General features: G+C 40.4%; 1 protein-coding gene across 2 annotated transcripts in view; it reads left to right on the top strand.

Annotated features, from left to right (window-relative positions):
• ATG14 (autophagy related 14) overlaps nt 1-22,455 on the top strand; it is a 45,420-nt gene that overhangs the window by 5,043 nt on the left and 17,922 nt on the right. For both annotated transcript variants that reach the window (XR_010151123.1, XM_001162169.7), the window contains exons 2-5: nt 9,306-9,368; nt 10,758-10,800; nt 15,735-15,816; nt 20,636-20,873. Coding sequence is in view for 1 of the 2 variants with exons in the window: in XM_001162169.7 (XP_001162169.2) it covers nt 9,306-9,368; nt 10,758-10,800; nt 15,735-15,816; nt 20,636-20,873 (426 nt within the window). In the remaining variant the exon portion in view is untranslated. The remainder of the gene's footprint in view (nt 1-9,305; nt 9,369-10,757; nt 10,801-15,734; nt 15,817-20,635; nt 20,874-22,455) is intronic.

Here is a 22,455-nt window from a genome sequence, read left to right as displayed (position 1 = left end):
AATTTTAGGGTTCAGGGATAACAGGACTGTCACAGTGGTCTGCTTAGGTCAGCTTCACCTAACTCTCCATCTTTCTCTTTTCCAGACTATGTGCTTTAAGAAGAATGGTTTGTTAGTTTTTCTTTGTTTCCAGAATAGTGCCCAGTATCTAATAAAGTGAAAGAATCTCGAGACCCAGGACCATTGTTCTAATAACCAAATATTTTTTAATGAGCTCTCATTGGACACTGTTACGTGCACAAAATTTTATGGCAATACAGAGGAGAAAGACAGGTCTCTGCTCTCAAGGATTTTTACCGACTGTCAATAGGCCTTGAACTCTGTGGGCCACAGGTTGATTGTGAGATATTCTATCTTCATAATTTTTGAAAATTTTGATTCTGTGATTGCCTTTAGACTCTTTTTCCCCTTAACTTCATGAAAAGCCCCTCACTAACTGTAGAAAACCACTTGTTAATAAAATCTGGAACCTTACAGCACAGTTTTAAAACCCTTGTTTAACCTCTGATTTTCAGTAAATTAGCCAAACCGTCTGTGCCTGCATGGATCTTGAATGTGATAATGCATATCAAAGTTCTTGTAAAGGTAAATGTATTTTTTTCAGGTTTCATTAACAGACTAGCTGAATATCTAGGTTTTAGTGGTTTAGCAGCTCAAGGAAAATTAAGTATTAAAGAAATAAATTGATCTCACATTAATTAGTTCCTTTGAGTCTTAAGAAGGGAACCATGTGTCTTTAAATACTTTTGGGGACAATATGAGTTTGGCAGATTAGTTGAGAAATACCTAAACTCATTATTTTGTTGTTGTTGTTCGATGGGAAGACTTCCCTACAACTTTGGTATCTTCACCCACATCATCCTTTCCTCATCTCCCACCTTGCCCCCAGTCCTGAACAATACCTCCTCTGCTTTCACATCTGCCTTTTCTTCCCCTGCCCCCCCGCCACCCCACCCCCAGGGGAGACCCAGCCTTCAGTGTAAACTGAAGGCGTGTTCCCTGTCATCTGCCTTTTAAACTGTATGCTTCCTTAAGGGATGAAGAAGAAGAATGATATTAGGCCTCCAACACAGTCTTTGGATCTGTACTGCTGGACATATTAAAATTACAGGAACAGAACTGTATGGATTATGTATTTGTCTGACACCAGAAATAGCACTGCTACCCAGTAGATACCTGATAGGTTGAAGTAATCTTTCCACTCACAGCAGGAAAGGAATTGGTTACCAGTTCGTGTTAGGTGGGGGAATGGGACTGAGAATTAATCTAAGGATACCTGGGGAAATGTATCTGCTGGTTTAGGAGCCATTGATTTTCACATGTGGATTAAAAAGAGAGACGAATTGTATGAACGTATAGATACTACTTTATGATTATGTTTTCAGGAATGATGCCACATTACCTTCACTGACAAGTTTTAGAATATATGATTATACTTTTGCCAGGAAACAGAAATGCATGCCCTAAACAAATTGAGAAATGGGATAAAGGATGAGGAAGAAATTTAAATATTACTGCAGATTTCAAGGGGAAGGCACAACCAACATCCAAAAAATATCCTTTAGATACTTCTTTTCTCCCTTCAGTATATTTTTGGTTGTCAGCCACTGTGGCCCATAAAAATCTATTGTCTTGAGAATTCAATTCTGTAAACTGAACTCAGCAGAACAAAAGCTCTACAGGTAGACAAGAGTTCATCAGCCTTACGACTGTTTCACTGTGTCCTTCAGGGGGTCTCAATTCCTGTCCCATGGAGTTTGTTTATGGTATTTCCACCAGAAAATGTGGATCTGCTAAGAAAATATAACTTGTTTTCAGCTAGTATCACTGGCTACTCTTATGATTATACCTTTTAGAACTTATAAAAGATTTTTGCATTTACTATCTCATTTCTTCCCTACCCTCACCCCATGAGTTATTAATGTATTTAAAGCAGAGGAAACTGAGTCTCAGGGGTGTTGTGGCTGACTTACTCCTGGGTTATACTAATCTTAAGTTCACATTTAGATCTGAACTATATTTTTATACTCTGCATGTGTGTGTATAACAGTATCGGAAAAGAAAAACATTCCATTTTGTTATACAGATTGCGCTATATCTTTGGAAGGTCATATGTGCTCTAGTGAACCAAGGGCTGGGATTAACCCTGGAGAGGCAGCACCCCCAACCTGTACACCCTGCCACTGTGTGAAGATTCCTGGAATGCCCAATTTCTCTCCCTCTAGATATTTTCAAGGCCTGTCATAATGCAAAAGAGTTTTCATAATCTCAAGTCTCTTTTGAACACCAAAAGACATACTTCATGGAAAATAAAATGTGATTATATGAAAGTAATCGTGAGATTTGCCACTTCCTGTTGCTAGGGAAGGTACTGAAGTGATGATGGAAATTGAGTGCTTACTTGCGCATGGCAGAGCAGTGATGGCACATCCCAGAGGGCAGTGTAAGGATTCAGAGAGAGCATGTGTTTTCTTTTAGAAAGGAGCAGGGTGCTTTAGGGATCAGGGTTGTGATTAAGGTGTCATTGTGAGATTTCAGTGAGTATCTTTTTAGTAAAATTGAACTACTTTCAGCCAGAGCCAAGTGAAAGTCTCCAGCCCTAGTTTAATCCTTTAAAATATTTTTCAGATGAATTTGTAGTCATGTCTTAAAATGGAAAACTTAGTACACTTAATAATCAGAGCCTGTTTGGGATAGATATTTGTGAACTCCTCTTGAGCTGACCTACCTCTAGTAAATGATATAATCCGGGCTCCCAGAAGGTCAGTTCCATGGGTCTCCTCCTTGGTAAAGAATAACTCTCAGTGACCATTTCCATCCCATCAAATTTTAAAAACATTTTTATTTTGGATATTTTCTTCAAACAAGATGTAGTTGAATTTGAGTATTTTGAATTTTAAATTTACATTTTAAATCTAAAATGCATGTTTTTAAAGAGAGCTAAATGTTGTAAATATGACATTTGAAATTTTGAAATGTTTAGCTCAAACATTGTAGAAATAGGAAAATTCTCTTACAATCCCACCACATAAAGGTGAATCTATTATAGATGAGGCACAGTCCTCAATATCCTATGCATATTCTCTGCCAAAGTGGGATCACACAATACATACTATTTTGCTGGTTCGTTGTTGTTGTTGTTGTTGTTGTTGTTTTGTCATTTAACATACCTAAACGTCTTTTCATGCCGGTACACAATATTATTCCTTTTACAGCTGTAAACTTTTATCTTTTTAAAACGCAAAGTTAGAATCCTTCAGTCACTTCATGAAAAAAAAAAAGATTATATATGACTATCCCTTTTATTTTTCTGTTCATTTACTATTTTACAAACAAAAATGAATTTTTCTATTTTTGTTTCTAAAGGCTGTCCCAGTTTAGAGTAAGCTGAATGAAGGAACTGTAGTATACATTTTCTCTGTGTGCAGAAGAAGCAAGTGTAGTTAGGACTGCCTTATCCTGGTTTCATAATTCCGCAGTCTCTTTTTGTGGTCTGATTCTATAGTTGAGTTTAATGCATGGTAAGATTAAGTGCAGAATCATTCGTTGCAGTGAAGAAATGGAAAACTGGCTTATGTATGTGCTAAGCATCTGTACCCACTGCTTTCACATTTATTTAATCCCTTTACCAAGGAGTATGTAAGCATTATTCCCATTTTACAAATGAGGAAACTAAACAACACTTTGTTTCTATTTTATGTTTTGAGAGACAGGTTCTCACTCTGCCATCCAGGCCAAAGTATAGTGTAGGATCATAGCTCACTGCAGCCTCTAATTCATGGGCTCAAATGATCCTCCTACCTGAGCCTCCAGAGAAGTTAGGACTGTAGCTATGCACCACTATGCCCAGCTATTTTTTAATATATATATATATATTTTTTGTAGAGATGGAGTCTTACTATGTTGCCAGGCTGGTCTTGAACTCCTCGACTCAAATAGTCTTCCTGTCTCAGACTCCCTAAAGTGTTGAGATTACAGGTGTGAGCCACCACACCTGGCCTGTTTCTAATTTCTGTAAATGATTTTTAACCTTTATTCCTGACAGTGGGATATATTTATACTATGCTTTCTCATATCCTAAATATTCTAACATGAAGTTAAAAAAAAATCCTGATAAGGACCAGGTTTTTAAATCTTATTTGCCTATGAAAATCATACTCTTGTATGATTAAAGAATAAGAGCATACTCATATCTTTGCCGATAAAAATAATGTCTTTTGTGGCAATATACTATCATTTAGTCTTTCTGCCATTGAACACTAGTTTCCAGTTTCTTGCTATTAGGACTGATTTTGTGATTGGTGCCTTCAAACATGAATCTTTCCTCATCTCTGTTATTTTCTTAGGATAGATTCTTTGAAATGCAATGACCGAATCAAAGGGTCGAATATTTTTTTTAGGCCCTCAATTGCTTATTTGAAATCTATTTTTTGCCTTTCTTAAAATACATTAGTAGTGTTTCTGAGACTTTTCATTGCCATAACCTTAGGCACAAAGTAAATGTGTAGCCCTAGGATGAGGGAAAGGACTAGACAGGCAGGTGGAGGGGTGAGAGTTATGTTATGAAAGGTGCTGTGCTTGGGACATAGTAAGTGCTCAGTAAATTGTGGGTGTTACGGTGAGGCTAGTTATTCCTAGCACAGAATTAATAGTCTGCATCTCTAATAGAGTGCATGCCCTGGTGTTGTTTTTCTGGTAATATAAGGCAGATTTATGTGAATGGTCTGACCTGTGGTTAGGTCCACTCAGTTGCCCATGATTGTAGTCGGGGAACAGAGTGGAAGTGAGACTCACATTCATAACCACTACCTCATTAGTAGCATACTCCCGTCATTGTTTTCCCACTTGGCGTGTTGAAATGCTTTGGTGCAGTTACATAGAATTTTCTCTGCCTCCATGCCCTTCCTTCCCTTAACAGGATCAACTCTGGCTCACCCTCAGGTCTCAGCTTGGACAGGCAATTCTCCTGGGTGGCTGCCTCTGAAGCCCGAGCTGGGTTGTGTGCTTTCTCTGGTGCCACTGCGGCTGTGTGTGAGCACCCCTCTCCTTGTTCCCATCAATCTGTATCACAGAGGGACTGCTGGAAAGTCAGTTTAAGGGAGTACCTTTTTTTAACAGAAAAAAAAAATCGTAAGTCATAAAAGTATGGAAGAATTTATGAAACAACAAAGTTCATTTGAGAGAATACTTTTTAGGGGGGAACAACCCAAATCATATAAGTATGGAATAATTTAGTAAATAATATAGAAGACTTTTTTAATTGGGAGAGAAAATACGGGAAATAGTGTTGTAAGAGCCAGGCATGGAACAGGTTCACTGGCAGATTTCTTTCAGAAAACAGCACAAAAACTAGTGTCATTAAACAACAACAACAAAAAGATGTATGCCTACATAAAAGTTCAGAAAATTCTGTAGAGCAGAGACATAAGTAACATGAAAATAGAAAAAATAATTTGTGTGAAAGAAAAATGGCCAATTTCCCTGCTAAATAATCCTCAAAGGAAAAAAAAAACCATAAAAAATTGGATGAAGGACATAGGGAAATAACAAGAAAAATCAGTAGCCAGTAAAATATGAAAAGTTGTTCAAACTTTCTAATAATGAAATAAATGCAAATAAATGAATTACAAACCATCTCTCAGAGGGAGGGATGGGAGGCCAATCAGATTAGCAAAGAATAAAAAGAAATGTCCAGTGTTTGGGGAGAGTGTGAGAAAACAGGTTCTGTTGGTGGGGTTGTAAACTGTATAAGTGTTTTAGAGGAAATTTGAGGATTGCCCACAATTTTGCATGTAAATATTCTTTGACTAAGCAGTTTATTTTATTTTATTTTATTTTATTTATTTATTTGAGACAGTCTCACTCTGTCACCCAGGCTGGAGTGCAGTGACGTAATCTCAGCTCACTGCAACCTCCGCCTCCCGGGTTCAAGCAATTCTCCTGCCTCAGCCTCCCAAGTAGCTGGGATTACAGGCACCCGCCACCACACCCGGCTAATTTTTTGTATTTTTAGTAGAGACGGAGTTTTGCCATGTTGGCCTGGCTGGTCTCGAACTCCTGACCTCAGGTGATCCACCCGCCTTGGCCTCCCAAAGTGCTGGGATTACGGGCATGAGCCACCGCACCCGGCCCCGTTTATTTTATTTGTAGGAATTTCTCATAGAGAAACTTAAAAGCCTATAAAGGTGCACTGGGCTATTCACTTGTATCGTTACTGATCATAGTGAAAATGTGGAAGGAAGAATGGTGTTCACCTGTAGAGGTTTATATAAATAAATTATATGGTGTCCATCCAGTGAAATGCCGTGTACCTATTAGTGAATTAGATCAATATGTTCTGGCATGGAAAAAGAGACCAAGATACTTTATGTGACAGCTGCAATTTGGAAAACAATATGTGAAATATGGATCCCCCTACACACACTTTTAAAAACTATATATATAATATGTATCATTAAATTTGGTTTGAATATAGTGATACTCTATTTTTCACCTCTTGGAAGCTGTATTGAGAAAGCACAGACATGTGGAATGAATTTTTTATCTCCTTCTGTGAGTGGTGGGATGGAGACTGCCGAGCCTGGATGAGTGACTGAGTGAGCAGTTGCAGCCCTGACCCACCCATGTGGTTTGGTATCATTTGCTCTTTAGCTTTACTGACACCACCTATTTTTGATTTCTTTCATGAAGGAGGACGTGACTCATGAAGTATTAGGTTGGTGCAAAAGTAATTGCTGTTTTTGCCATTCCTTTCAATATTTGATACACTAGGACTTACCTTTTGTTTGTTATTCCTGCTGCCATCTGTATATTTGTAAGAGTTTGTTTCTTTTGTGTTTTTAACAAAGTCCAAGAAAATCAACCAGCTCACTATTAAGCTAGACACAGTTATCTGTCTTCCCAATTTGTTTTAGAGCAAAGTGGCATTTTTACAACAGACCTCAAAGGAGAACTTTTATGGCCTCTGAAGTCAAGATTTGATTTTCCCTGTCAGTCCTTTGCATGGTTTGAGATTGCTAACTTGTGAGTTTGTTATTTTCTAATTATCAGAACATAAATCACCATGTTGTCTCACTGATATAAAAGTAAATACTATATTAGTCTCTCATTTTTGATACAAGGAAACAGAAGCATATAACAAGTGATAGGTCCAAGAATTCACAGTCAACTGCAGGAGAATTTATTATTACATTTCTTAGTATTCTGGAGGATGCCTTGTTTTGTGTTGCAGGTACATAGTAAATGCCTGATAGACTGATTGATGAATCTATGGGTTCATCCACATTCCACATTGGTTTCTGAGTTTTCTAATACTGTTTCACGCTGTTGCCACCTTACTGGACATTACAGTGCTATTCAGTAGAACTTTCCACAATGATGGGAATGTTCTGTATGCACACCATCCGGTAAGTCATATGTGGCTGTTGGAATGTGGATGGCAGTACAACTGAGGAACTGAACTTTTAATATAATTTTAATTAATTTAAATTTAAATAGTCACATTATAAGTATATAATTCTGTCACATATAATATTGCCTATTTGCTTTTTCTGTTTAATGTATATTGTGCATTTTCAGTGACTATTTGTTAGGGTCATGATTAGACCATTTTATTTATTCCTCTTAGAAGTAGATATCTTGGGGTATGTTTCAAACATGGGATTACAGAAATAGTATTTTAGAAAGACTTCTTTGTCCAGAATATTTTTAGGTCTGTTATGGCCTGTTGAATTGTTTTCCTTTTTGCTGGGAAATAGCCAAAAGCCTATTCTTGAACACCACATCATGTTACTGCAGCATGAGTCATTATCCCTGTTCCCTTGAAAATGGTCAGTGGGTCACATTCACTCCACAGTCAGTTGTATGATGTTAGTCATACAATTTTTTTTTTTTGTCCATGCCCTTATTAGGCAGCAAGCCACATCTTAGGCACTCAGTAGCCGTGTGTGGCTGGTGGCTACCACACTGAACAGCACAGATCTAGAAGACATTTATAGAACACTGCCCAACAGCTGTAGAATACACGTTATTTCAAGTACGCGTGGAACTTTCTCCACGGCATACCATATGCAAAGCCATAAGACAGTCTCAGGTTACAAGATCGAAATCACACAATATATTTTGTAACTACATCAGAATGAATTAAATTAGAAACAATAACAGTAAGCTACCTAGAAAAGCCTGTATATCTGAAAATTAAACAATATGCTTCTAAATAATGGATGGGTAAAAGAAGGATTCTTATGGAAGATTAAAAGTTTCAAACTAAATGATAATGAAAATACACCATATCAAATCTTAGGATATAGCTATAACAGTGCATAGAAGGAGATTTTAAACTTCATGTGATTATATTTAAAAGGAATAGAAGTTTAAAATTGACCTGAGTTATCACCTTAAACTGCAAAAACAAAAACAAAAACAAAAAACCCAAGTAAGTTAGCAAGAAGAAAATAAAGATAGAAAACTGGCAAATAGAAAATAATAACTATGCTGGGCGCAGTGGCTCACACCTGTAAGCCCAGCACTTTGGGAGGCAGAGGTGGGCAGATCACCAGGTCAGGAGATCGAGACCATCCTTGCTAACACAGTGAAACCCCGTCTCTACTAAAAATACAAAAACAAAATTAGCTGGGCGTGGTGGCAGGTGCCTGTAGTCCCAGCTGCTTGGGAGGCTGAGGCGGGAGAATGGCGTGAGCGCAGGAGGCGGAGCTTGCAGTGAGCCAAGATCGCACCACTGCACCCTAGCCTGGGTGACAGAATGAGACTCCGTCTCAAAAAAAAAAAAAAAGAAAATAATAACTGCAATGTGATACCTCTTCTTTTTGATAACTTTTACAAGTAATTTTTTAGCCTATGATAACTAGCAATAAAATTAATGCAAAAAAGTCTACAATTTTTAAAAATTTATTATAAGGAATCAGTTTATAGGAGAGAGCAGGACTGAATCCAGATTAGTAATTAAAATTTGTTTTCTAGTGAAAGCATCAATTTCCTTGAATTCAAATTCACTTTAGTGTTCTGATGTGCCTGTTTTGACAAATAATTTAACCTGGGGGGAAGATATCTATAGACATATTTTATAAACACAGGAAATAATTTTAAAGTTGAGGATTTGAGCTTAGTTTTAAAAGAACCAAATGGTTAGCAGTTGTGTGCACCCTGTTGAGAAGACGTGTATTTACTATCAGGACAATGACATTTTCACATGACTCTGCAGAATGATTGGTTCTGGGGAATTTGCATAGTCTCATTGAACTGAAAAAATGAACATTTAAATAAGACATTGAATTTTTTTGTTACAGGTTTATTGACAAGAAGGAAAGGTTAAGCCGACTTAAGAGCAAGCAAGAAGAATTTCAGAAAGAGTGAGTGTTTTGTTTTGCCTTTTAATTTGTGGAGGTGATCTAGTCACCATTTGGTTGAATTCATTGCTGTGGTATGCAGATATACGGATTGCTAACTTACTGAATTTAGGATACAACCTCTTAAAGTGTAGGAAAGGAGTGCATGTGGGAGAGGTAAAGCAGGAGAAGTTACCAAGTTTCTAGAAAATACTGGCCTCAGATCCAGTGTGTGGTATACAGTAGATACTCAGTTAATCAAATCCCTGGCACTGATAATTGATGTGTGGGTCCAGGACAGTCAGCATGATTAGTAGACTTAAATTAGTGCTGGTGGCTCCCATAGGACATTACTGCTTCCATTTACCATTCTTCTTTTGTCCATATCAGTATTTTACAACATATGGTCTGCACATTACCTTTATCAGAATTCATTAGCTGAGATAATGGTTAAAAATTCAGATTCTTGGAATCCTATCCTCAGAGATTCTGATTCAGTAGATCTGGGGAGAGGCCTAGGAATCTGAGGTTTGCTTTTTTGGCGGGGGAGTGGTGGGAATCTGAGTTATTAACAGGTACCCCTGATGAATCTCTGACCCCCTAGGATTGAGAATTGCCCTATAGAACCTTCTGGTATAAAACCTGCTCCCTAGATGCACCCTAGAGGTTTGCATCTCTTGTGCCTTCATTCAGTTTCTCTTTACCTCAGTGCTTTTCCTCTTCTCTGAGCACGCCCTGCCCAACTCTCAAGGTTCTAAAAGGGTTGTCTCTTTTGTGGCACCTCCCCAAACCATGCCAACGTGGATGTCTCACACCCCCGATGAAAACAGTTAATGCTCAGGCCGCTCATTCCCAAAGTGTAACCCAAGCTTCTCTAGAGTCTGCAGTGATCTGATAAACACATTCATGAGCAGTTTAAATCTACCAGGATATTCTGTATTAGAGAAACTTGCTTGAATTTATTTAACTCTGCCATTTCCCTAATTACTCAAACACAAAAACTTTATTTTTCCCATAGAACATTTTATTCCATAGAACCAATATTTGGAGATACTGGCATGTATCATTTCTTTGGGAACTATTAGATCATTAATTCTCTTGTAACTATTGCTGTGAATTATGACGGATGGCAGTTACTGATGATGACTGAGGACAAAGGCTAAGACTGTTAGGCAGATTTATTGTGGACATTTGTAGAAAGGCTCTTAGCAATATTCAGAACTACAAAAGGAAGGAAATGAAAAAAATTGCAGAGAACAGGGAATTTGGAAAACACTTTAAATGCTAAGTCCCGTTTTGATATTTCTAGCCATTTCTAAGAACTTAATTTGAAAAGTGTTTGATTTTACATTTTTGAACTTCACGGAATTTTATTATTTTTAAGAGCTTATTTTCTGTCTCTTTTCCTTACAGAGTGTTAAAAGCTATGGAAGGAAAATGGATAACAGATCAGTTGGTAAGTTGTAATACATGTTCTTTTTACTTGAGGCTACATGTTTTTAAGTTGGTAGAGCTTATAAAATTATTTTTAATTAAAATTTTTAAAAATCGTATTTAGCAGTCCTCTACTTAATCCACTTGTAGCGTGGCCTTCTCAAATATTTCATCTAGTTACCAAAAATGGGGTATCGGCAATTAATTATGGAGCCATTGTAAAGGATAATTATGAAGCCTGACGTGTTGACATAGAAAAACAAAAACAATGGGCTATTATTCTTTTTTGCAAAAATTATTTATCATACACACTCCAAATGGATTAATGATTAAATGTGTCAAAGAAAATATGGGTGGCTATTTACATAATCTTGGAGTGGGGAGAACCTTTATAAACCGTAGAGGAAAGCATTTTGACAGATTATATAACAGTTTAAAACTTCTGGCCAGGTGCAAGGGTTCATGCCTGTAATCCCAGCTACTTGGGAGGCTGAGGCAAGAGAATCACTTGAACCCAGGAGGCAGAGGCTATGGTGAGCCAAGATCGCGCCACAGCACTCCAGCCTGGGCAATAAAGTGAGACTCCCTCAAACAAACAAACAAAAAATTTAACAATTAAAGAGTTTGGGAGAGGCGTGGCAGCAGCCAGGCAGCCTGGCTTTGCTGAGGCTCTAGATGCACTATGCCTCGCAGGCGCTTGGCACACGCCTTCCCTGCAGCCAGGATGCCCAAGAGGAAGGTCAGCTCCACTGAACGGGCCACAAAGGAAGAGCCCAAGAGGAGATCGGCACGCTTATCAGCTGAACCTGCTCCTGCAAAAGTGGAAACGAAGCTGAGAAAGCAGCAGGAAAGGATAAATCTTCAGACAAAAAAGTGCAAACAAAAGGGAAAAGGGGAGCAAACGGGGAAAAGTCAGAAGTGGCTAACCAAGAAACTGAAGATTTTCCTGCAGAAAACGAGAAACTAAAACTGAGGAGAGCCCCTTTGAAGTGTCAGTGCTTTTTTTTAGGAGGTGAAATCATTCTCTGGTTGTTTACTTTTTGGTACAACCAGAAGACAGTGTTGGATATTGAGTAGTGGGAGGCTTTTACTGTCTTGGGTGTCAGCTTAGCATTCTGTAGTTGGGGGGTTAGTTTTTATATCCTATAATACCAGGCATACTAAATGGCACTATGGAGTCACAGTCCTGCATTTAATGTATTGAACATTTTTAATTACTTCTGTTCCCGTGTTGTTTTTTAGTAGAACTGTTTCCTAAAGAAAACCGCTCCTTGATGATGGCTCTCCCTGTCAGAATTTCGTGCACTCTGTGAGCTCTTTGGTCGTGGTAGTCCTGTTTTCCTAATAACTTTGATACTGTGCTGTGAAAGATTGAAAATTTGAATATGTAGTGTACATGCTATTCAGTTGTGAATTGGTGGGACATACGTAACAGCTTATCAATGTGTGAAGACAGTGGTACTTGATGACTTCATAAGGAAAGTTTGCTTCCAGATTTTAAGCTGGAAAGTCACTGGAATAACTTTAAAAAAGAATTAAAATACATGGCTTTTAGATTTTGGGTATGTATATTAAGAATTGGGTACAAATTGAAATGTCTGTGTACTGATCTTCAACACAACCAATGAAATCTCAATTATGAACGAAAAGAAGGACCAGGCACGGTGGCTCACGCCTATAATCCCAGCACTTTGGGAGGCTGAGGCAGGTGGATCACAAGGTCAGGAGTTCGAGACCAGCCTGACCAACATGGTGAAACCCCATCTCTACTAAAAATAGAAAAATTAGCCAGGCGTGGTGGCACACGCCTGTAATCCCAGCTACTCAGGAGGCTGTGGCAGGAGAATCACTTGAACCCGGGAGACAGGTCACAGTGAGCCGAGATCACGCCACTGTACTCCAGCCTGGGTGACAGAGCGACACTCCATCTCAAAAAAAAAAAAAAAAAATTATGATACTGTGTAGTTGTTAAAAAGAATGTGGTCAGTCTATGTGCTGTGGAATGATGTCCAAGTTGTATTTATTAATGGAAAAAAAAGTAAACTAGGATAAAGTATGATTTCATTTATGTATTTTAAATATAAATATACTCTTATAAAATCTGCGCTGGGTGTGGTGGTGGATGCCTGTAATCCCAGCACTTTGGGAGTCCGAGGTGGATTGCTCAAGCCCAGGAATTGAAAATCAGCCTGGGAAACATGGCAAAACCCCATATCTACAAAAACAAACAAAAACCAAAAATTAGCCAGGCATGGTAGTATATACCTGTAGTCCCAGCTACTTGGGAGGTTGAGGTGGGAGGATCACTTGAGCCAGGGAGGTCAGGCTGAAGTGAGCTGTAATCACGCCACCATACTCTAACCTGGGCAACAGAGTGAGACCCTGACTCAAAAAAAAAAAAAAAATCTGAAAAGATACACATTAAACTTTAATTTTAAAGGATTACCCCTGAGAAATGGGAAGGAGTCAGGCTAACAGTCACATTTTCTGTTTTTCTTCTGTAATGTGTAATTTTTTTTCACAACAGTAAACATTATTCATATATTTCTTTTTTTTTTCTTTTTTCTTTTTTTTTTTTGAGACAGAGTCTCGCTCTGTCACCCAGGCTGGAGTGCAGTGGCGCGATCTCTGCTCACTGCAACCTCCGCCTCCCGTGTTCACGCCATTCTCCTGCCTCAGCCTCCCGAGTAGCTGGGACTACAGGCGCCCACCACCACGCCCGGCTAAGTTTTTTTGTGTTTTTTTAGTAGAGATGGGGTTTCACCGTGTTAGCCAGGATGGTCTCAATCTCCTGACCTCGTGATCCGCCCACCTTGGCCTCCCAAAGTGCTGGGATTACAGGCGTGAGCCACCGCGCCCAGTCATATATTTCATTATACTTAAAATTAATGATAGAAGTGAATTTTGCTTATTCTCTGAATGTTTTAGTAAACAAAACATGTTCCGTGGAAGATTTTCCTGAGTTTTCTGTAATGTTTCTAGTTTTTCTAAGACTTCAATATTCATTTCTAAAGACTCTGTTACCTTTTAAAATTGAGGATAGGTCATATCTGATATATTTCTGAACCCCTCAGTCCCTGTGGATCTGTTTTTGAATGTCTGACTCTATTCGAGATGTTAGAGTTTCGCTCACCATAACATCCCTGTAATCTGTTCTGTGTCTCTTACCATCAGACTACTTAGATAAGTGTAACACCATGAACATTTGAGCATTGTTTTAAGCTTTTAATTATTCACTTTTACAGAGGCATTAGAGAATAATCATTCTTTTTAACTAACTAGTAGATCCTTCTTTTTTTTTTTTTTTTTTTTTTGAGGTGGAGTCTTGCTCTATCACCCAGGCTGGAGTGCCATGGCACAATCTTGGCTCACTGCAACCTCTGCCTCCTGGGCTCAAGCAATTCTCCCACCTCAGCCTCCCTGGTAGCTGGGACTATAGGTGCATGTCACCACACCTGGCTAATTTTTTGTATTTTTGGTAGAGATGGGGTTTCGCCATGTTGCCCAGGCTGGCCTCGAACTCCTGAGCTCAAGTGATGTGCCTGCCTCAGCTTCCCAAAGTCTAGGATTACAGGTGTGAGTCACTGCACCCGGCCATAGATCCTATTTTTATTGATCCTTTGTTCACTTTAAGGCAGGGGTCCCCAACCCCCAGGCCACATATACCTACTGGGCTGTGGCCTGTTAGGAAACAGGCCATACAGCAGGAGGTGAGTAGGGCAAGTGAGCATTACCACCTGAGCTCCACCTCCTGTCAGATCAGTGGTGGCATTAGTTTCCATAGGAGTGCACATGCGAGGGATCTAGGTTGTGCACTCCTTATGAGAATCTAAAGCCTGATGATCTGAGGTGGGACAGATTCATTCCTGTAAACCATCTGCCACCCTGTCCGTGGAAAAATTGTCCCACAAAACTGGTCCCTGGTGCCAAAAAAGTTGGGGGCCGCTGCTTTAGGGGGTGCTGAACCTAACTCCTGGTAATATAAAGAGTCAATTTCATGTTTCATATAATTTTCTGAGGCTTTTCAGGAAATCTTACTTGAGTTATGCACTGAAAAATAATGTTTTTTGCCATTTTTATTAACTTGCAAGTACTATTTGCTTATTGGGTGAGATGACTTGGTTATGTTAACCGTCTCCTCAGTAACCAGAACTAGAGGTTTGGAGCCGCACGTCAGTAGGACTCTGCGTGATGATGCTTGAGTTCTGTATCTGCACTGTCCACTCCATTAGCCACTAGCCATATGTGATGTCAAACATTTGACATGAGGGTGGTGTGAGTAAGGAACTGAATTTTTGATTTTGTATGACTTAAATTGAGTTTTAAGTAACCACATGTGGCTAGTAGCTATATAGATAGATTGGGTTTAGAGAATGTCCTTCAACTTTTTTCTCTTCGCTTACTGATACATACAGAACTATGTGAATTTCTTTCTCGTAATTTCCCTTTCCTTTTTTTTTTTTTTTTTTTTTTTTTTATGGAGTCTCACTCAGTTGCCAGGCTGGACTGCAGTGGCGTGATCTCGGCTCACTGCAAACTCCGCCTCCCTGGTTCAAGTGATTGTCCTGCCGCAGCCTCCCGAGTAGCTGGGATTACAGGCATGCGCCACCACGCCCAGCTAATTTTTGTATTTTTTTAGTAGAGATGGGGTTTCACCATGTTGGCCAGGATGGTCTTGATCTCCTAACCTCTTGATCTGCCCTCCTTGGCCTCCCAAAGTGCTGCGATTACAGGCATTAGCCACCGCACTGGCCTAATTTCTCTTTTCTCTGCATTGAACTAGAAAAACATCGTTCTCTTTTTCGTAATGTTCCATAGTTACAAAAGCTATAACATAAGGTCTTTTTCTTCATTATGTTTTCTGACATATCTGAAAATAAGCAGTGATCCCAGGTAGATAATCATATTAACCATAAGAGACCAACGTTTGTGATATTTATTACATGCTTTTTTCAGAGATGGAAAATAATGTCCTGCAAGATGAGGATTGAACAGTTAAAACAAACAATATGTAAAGGAAATGAAGAAATGGAGAAAAGTAAGTAATTCGTGTCCTTCCTTCCAGCCCTAGAAAGCGCCTATGTGGGATTTCATGGGATTAATAAACTAGAGGGACACAGAAAGGAAGCGGGGGTGGGGCAGTGGCAACTTGGAGAATTTTACTACTCGCCCTCACCTTTCCTTGTAAAACATTTGTATAAGGAATTTTTAAAAGTTAAATACACAATTTCAGAGGCCTTAAATAACCAGATTCTTTTCTCAATTAAAAAAGTTGGTCAGGCGCCGGGCATGGTAGCTCACGCCTGTAATCCCAGCACTTTGGGAGGCCGAGGCAGGCGGGTCACAAGGTCAGGAGATCGAGACCATCCTGGCTAACACAGTGAAACTCCGTCTCTACTAAATACAAAAACTTAGCTGGGTGTGGTGGCGGGTGCCTGTAGTCCCAGCTACTCGGGAGGCTGAGGCAGGAGAATGGTGTGAACCCAGGAGGCAGAGCTTGCAGTGAGCTGAGATTGTGCCACTGCACTCCAGCCTGGGCAACAGAGCCAGACTCTGTCTCAAAAGAAAAAAATAAAAAAGTTGGCCAGGCACGGTGGCTTATGCCTGTAATCCCAGCACTTTGGGAGGCCGAGGGGGGTGGATCACCTGAGGTCAGGAGTTTGAGACCAGCCTGGCCAACATGGTGAAACCCCGTCTCTACTAAAAATACAAAAATTAGCCGGGCGTGGTGGCAGGCACCTGTAATCCCAGCTACTCAGGAGGCTGAGGCAGGAGACTTGCTTGAACCTGGGAGGCGGAGATTGCAGTGAGCTGAGATCGTGCCATTGCACTCCAGCCTAGGCAACAAGAGCAAAACTCTGTCTCAAAAAAAAAAGTTAAGGAATGTATGTTCCCATTTGCCTTGGCTAGCAGGAAGCTCAGAGTCTTAACTTGGTACTCACTTGTAATAATTATTGGCTCATGCCAGAAGCACAGAATATTGTTTTTTTTTCCCTTAGTGAGTCTCCACATTGTAATCTGTATTAATTTTACATCATATTTGTACACTTTATACTTTATCATAGATAGTTGTCAAAATGAATTCTCTTAGAAGTCCTACATCCTTAAGCCATTTCCCATTTGCCCCAAGAATACTCGTTTCTAATCCTAATGTAACATCATATACATTTCTGTTACATTAGGATTAGAGACAAGTTCTGTTTAGAAATAACTCCAAGAGCAGTTTTTATATTTTATTTTCACATGAAAATCAGATTTACTTCAGACTCAAAGAGCATGTTTATGTAACATTAAATGAGTGCCGGCAGCAAGCTGCAGTCCATGAATTTCTGAAGATCACTGTTTAAAGTTTAGAATGAGTCACCATCAGACCTCGTGAATCCCTTTTCTTGTCTACGCATTGCTTCCAGAAGCAAGTATTTATAGTGGCATGTAATGGTGTAAAGCTTCCATTGAAAACATTTGTCCTAATAAAGTGCTCACGTGGAGTTTCACGGGATTACTAAACTAGAGAATTAGGGCAGCACAGTGAACAGTGCCCAGAACTATATAGAACCTACTTTCCACCCAGTCTTGCATGCATTCTCCAAAGGCTCTTGTTCAGTAGCAACATCAAAACCCATTCCTTAACATTAGTTCATGCTCTCCCCATCTTACCATGATATTCAGGGCTTTGCCATCGGGCATCTGTGAACCTCCTGAAAATTGCTGAATTTACTGATCATGCATGTTTCTCTGATGAGCATGTTAAAAGCTCTGATCAGCTCTTTTTAACACATTCCTAATTCCCCAAAACAAAAACAACCACCACAAAGAATCAGACATAGATCTAAAGGAGTGGACTCTATAACAGTGGTTTCCATCCCTAGCAAATCGTCAGTCACCTGGTGACCCTTTTAAAATCTAGAGAGAGAACCCTAGGATCTATCCTGGACTTAGGAAAATGATCACATGCTTGAACGTGATGGCAATGTCAAATCGCCATGTTGAAGAAAAAAGCTTCATCGTGCTTACTCTGTATTTCTGTCCTCCTCTCGTCATGACTGGTTAACAGTTTATACAGATGGGCCCAGATCTAGACGCCACACTTTGAATAGCACTACTCCAGGTGGTTCTGATGACTTGCCAGGGTTGGGAACTGCTGCTCTTTTAGAATGTACATGTCTCCTTCCCACCCTCTAGACCAGACTTAGAAAATTTGCCAACAATTTTAAAGGCCAGAAACTATGCTCGGACTCATGCTTAAGAGCTTGTTGTTGTTGAATTACGACATGTAGTCACGAAAGGGCACAGATTATAAATTGTAGAGACTGATGAATTATTTCTCTAGAATGTTTTGACTTAAGGTTTCATGATATACATTATATAGTATAATACAGATATAGGGCATAGATAGGGAAGTTAGGTTATATGCAATTGCAGTGTTGAGTTGATCTGTGCTATAGTCAGAGTTACTTATCTAAAGAAGCAAGAGTGGATTATAGATACAGCACCAAACATTTTGATGTTTATGGGGAGATGGTAGGGAGAGAGGATGACTGCCTGCTGAGTCTGCACTGGGTGCAGATGAGGTGACTGATGATTTCCTGCCGCCTGCAAGTGGTCATGATAATAAATTTGAAATGGATCCTCCTCCAGAAATCTGACCACTGTATGACTCGGGATCATGGCTGGATAGATTCATTTCAGCACTTGTAAAGAGCTTGGTAAAGATAATGAAAATAAGTTAGCATGTGATGGAACCAAGAGACTGAACCTTTAGGACATTCACATTAAGCAGGATGGCAAAGAGATGTTGTTGTTGTTGTTGGTTTTGAGAGGGAGTCTTGTTCTGTTGCCCAGGCTGGAGTGCAGTGGCACGATCTTGGCTCACTGCATCCTTCACCTCCCGGGTTCAAGCAATTCTCCTGCCTCAGCCTCCCAAGTAGCTGGGATTACAAGCACCCATCACCACACCTGGCTGATTGTTGTTTCAAAACTGTAAGAAATTGGCCAGGTGCAGTGGCTCACGCCTATAATCCCAGCACTTTGGGAGGCCGAGGCGGGCGGATCACATTGAGGTCAGGAGTTCGAGATCAGCCATGGTCAAACTCCATCTCTACTAAAAATACAGAAATTAGCTGGGTGTGGTGGTGTGTGCCTGTAATCCTAGCTACTCGGGATGCTGGGTCAGGAGAATCAATTGAACCCGGGAGGCGGAGGTTGCAGTGAGCCGAGATGGCGCCACTGCATTCCAGCCTGGGCAACAAGAGCGAAACTCCGTCTCAAAACAAAAAAACTGTCAGAAATCTAATGCGTGCAACCAAATACCTAAGTTCAGTGGTGCTCAGTGAAAGAGGGTGGGAGGGTGGTTTGGACCCACGGACATTTATCAGGTACGTTTTATACCCTAGTTAGGAGACAGCAAGGCTTCGGTGGGACCTCATCTGAGGAACCAAGAGCTATGCGCCATCAGATGAGTCCGAACACATTACCATAGGGTTCCGAAGAGCAAAAGGTCTGGGCAGTGTTTATGGAGGGGGGCCTTCCTGAATGAGTAAAATTCAAACATTTAGAAAACAGGAGCAAATAGATAGCCTGAGTGTTAGGGAGTGATAACTGATTCAGCATTCATCCATCCATACGTTCAAGTGGTTCCATCTTGCAGAAAGGATTTGAAATATGTTGCAATTGAGTACAGCTAGAGCGAAGGGTGTGCAGAGGGGAACTGTGGGGATATGTACCAATTTGGAGGAGGCCTTGAGGCTGAGGGGTTTGCTCTGTATTTGATGGGCAGTGGAGAACCACTGAGCATTGACTATAATTTGTAAAGACTGAGCAAGTGAAAGAGGGCATGAAGGCGTGGAGTCGAGCCGTGTTGGAGATAGGCAGAGTGTTGGTGAGCGTTAACTAGGATTGTGATAGTAGGAATGAAAAGAAAGGCCTAGATAGACAGACTTGGACTGGGAATGGAATTGACCATCAAGGGGTTGATGAGGCAGTGGACACGTCAAAAATAATCTTGAAGTAGGGAAACTGGAGAAGATTTTCCTGGAAAAATAACGAACTTGATTTTGAACTTGGGTTTAAGTTGCCTAAGCAACTCCTAGATATCTGTCTGAGAGTTTACAGCTTGTTTTTGTCATTCAAGTGAAGTTTAGCTACAGCCCAACAGCCCTAGCAGGTGTAGGATCCAGAACTCAAAAGGACTCCACAAAAAGGACCTAAATCTGACAGGACGAGTGTATGTCTCCTCGTGGTTGTGTGGCCAGGCTTTTGTTTCCCTTGCAGCACTTAAAATGCTGGGCATGTGTGTCCAGATACCTCACCAGATGTGTTCCCACCCACCCTGCTGGTTGCTGCCACACTCCACTGTGACTTTTCAGAGCTCTTGGGCTGTTTCTGTTGCCCTTCTCCTCTACTGGATGACCACCTGCTGTGAGATTATCCCTGGGTTCTCTGATTATAGCCCAAGGCACACCTAAGAAGTTTCTAGGGAAATCAGATAGCCAGTAAGTTTTTCAAACTTGAATTAGATCTCTTTTCTGCCCAACGTGACTATTCTTTGGTGCACACTGTAGGAAAATCAGGTCCTTCCTGTGCTAAACTTAAACTCGATAGTTGTTGAGTGACTCCTTTTACTAGTGATGATTACAAATAGAGATCCAGAGTCATTTTAATCATGGTTCTCTGTGCTTTATGTGTAATATCTACTTGAACTAAACTCTCAAATTTTCCACTTAGTGAACATTATATTATTCAGGTTTTGCTTTCACTTTAGATTGCAAGGGAAAACACGCATGTTTGTGGGGTGGAGCTCTGCAGTACACAGGAACTGTTTGCAGAGATAATTGTTGGGTGTGATTTATTTATTTTAGATTCTGAAGGCCTTCTCAAAACCAAGGAAAAGAATCAGAAGCTTTACAGTCGAGCACAACGGCACCAAGAGAAAAAGGAGAAGATTCAGAGGCATAATCGCAAACTTGGTGACCTGGTAGAAAAAAAGACCATTGACTTAAGAAGTCATTATGAGCGTCTGGCAAATCTTCGACGATCCCATATATTAGAGCTCACCTCTGTCATTTTTCCAATCGAGGAAGTAAAGACGGGTGTGAGGTACATTAAGCAAGTCTTTTGACTCCAGGAATAGATCAAGTTCCAAATACTTTTTAAAGTATGTCATTACCTTATTTATTGGGTCTTATTCTAGGGTCATTGGTTTTCCTGGTGATGGAACATAAGTCTTATCTGTTTCAACAAACAGTACGCACCGCAGAAAGCTGGGGAGGCAGCGAGGTGAGGGGTGGGGCCCAAGCTTGTGTACTGTCCTAGAGCTTCTAGATGAGGTGCTGACTCACACTCCTGATTAAGAACCATCTGATGGCTGGGAGTGGTGGCTCATGCCTGTAATCCCAGCACTTTGGGAGGCCGAGGCAGGCGAATCACCTGAGGTCAGGAGTTTGAGACCAACCTGGCCAACATGGCAAAACCCTGTCTCTACTAAAAATACAAAAATTAGCCAGGTGTGGTGGCGCGTGCCTGTAGTCCCAGCTACTCAGGTGGCTGAGGCAGGAGAATTGCTTGAACCCAGGAGGCCGAGGTCGCAGTGAGCCAAGATTGTGTCACTGCACTCCAGCCTGGGTGACAGAGCGAGACTCTGTCTCAAAGACACAAGCAAAAAAAAACCAGAGAACCATCTGATGGGCGGTATTGGGCCATTTATTAGTTGTGTGTTGTGAGGCATGTTCTTGGACCTCAAAATCTTGATTTCCTTGTCTGATAAATGGGGATTTAAAAATGCCTTTTTCACAGAGAAATCATGACAAATACATAAGAAAACATCTAGAGCTTGGGGTCTCTTAGATGGTGGGCACTACATGTTGGCTTAGCCTTTTCCTGGTAACTGCTGCTTATTGTGATAACTGTTATCGAGCACTGAATACCGTGACTTCAGTCTTAGGCGGTAGTGCATGGATAACCCCTGGTGGGATGGACAGGACAGTGGTTCCCCCATCTGGCTGTTCATCTGAGAAATAGAGGTTCCAGAGGGCACCCCTCCAACCTCCCAGTCCATCTTGTAATATTTCTATATCTTTAAACTTCCCTGATGCTGCTGCTGATCAGCAGATTTGGAAACTACTACCGAAGGCTTCCATTTATTCCCACAAGCCACCAGGCTGCTCTAATTGAGGATTTTCCTGTCTCTTCTGGCTGCTCTCACTCTCCAGCACCTTTTCCTGGAAACTGACGCTCACTGGACTATTGCTAGTTTCATAACTATTCTCTTCAGTCTGTCCTTGTAGTCTGTTGCCAGAGTTGGCTTCCTAAAAACCAAAAAGACTGATTGTTACTTCCAGCTTGAGAAGCTGCTCTCTTGACTCTTAAGTATTTTGTCATTAGTAAGAGTTGGCAAATAGAAAAATAAAAAGGCAGATTCAAAATAGAGCAAAATAGAAAGTTTTTAGGAGACTGACAGCTGAGTGCAATGTGTGATCTTGAGTCCTGAACCCCAAAAGAGATATTAGCAGGACAGTTGGAGAGAGGTGAATAAGGTCTGTAAATTAGTTAATAGTGTTGTAGCAGTGCTGATTATCTGGTTGTGATTATTGTATAATATTTTCCTGAATTGATACTTTGGGGAAGTTGAGTGAAGTGTATACAGGGAAACTTTAAAATTCTTGCAACTTTTCTGTAAGGC

Source organism: Pan troglodytes, chromosome 15 (assembly GCF_028858775.2).
Source record: "Pan troglodytes isolate AG18354 chromosome 15, NHGRI_mPanTro3-v2.0_pri, whole genome shotgun sequence".
Classification (NCBI taxonomy): Eukaryota; Metazoa; Chordata; class Mammalia; order Primates; family Hominidae; genus Pan; species Pan troglodytes.
The sequence above is the reverse complement of the archived record's forward strand: the minus strand, read 5'-3'. Positions and strand labels throughout refer to the sequence as shown.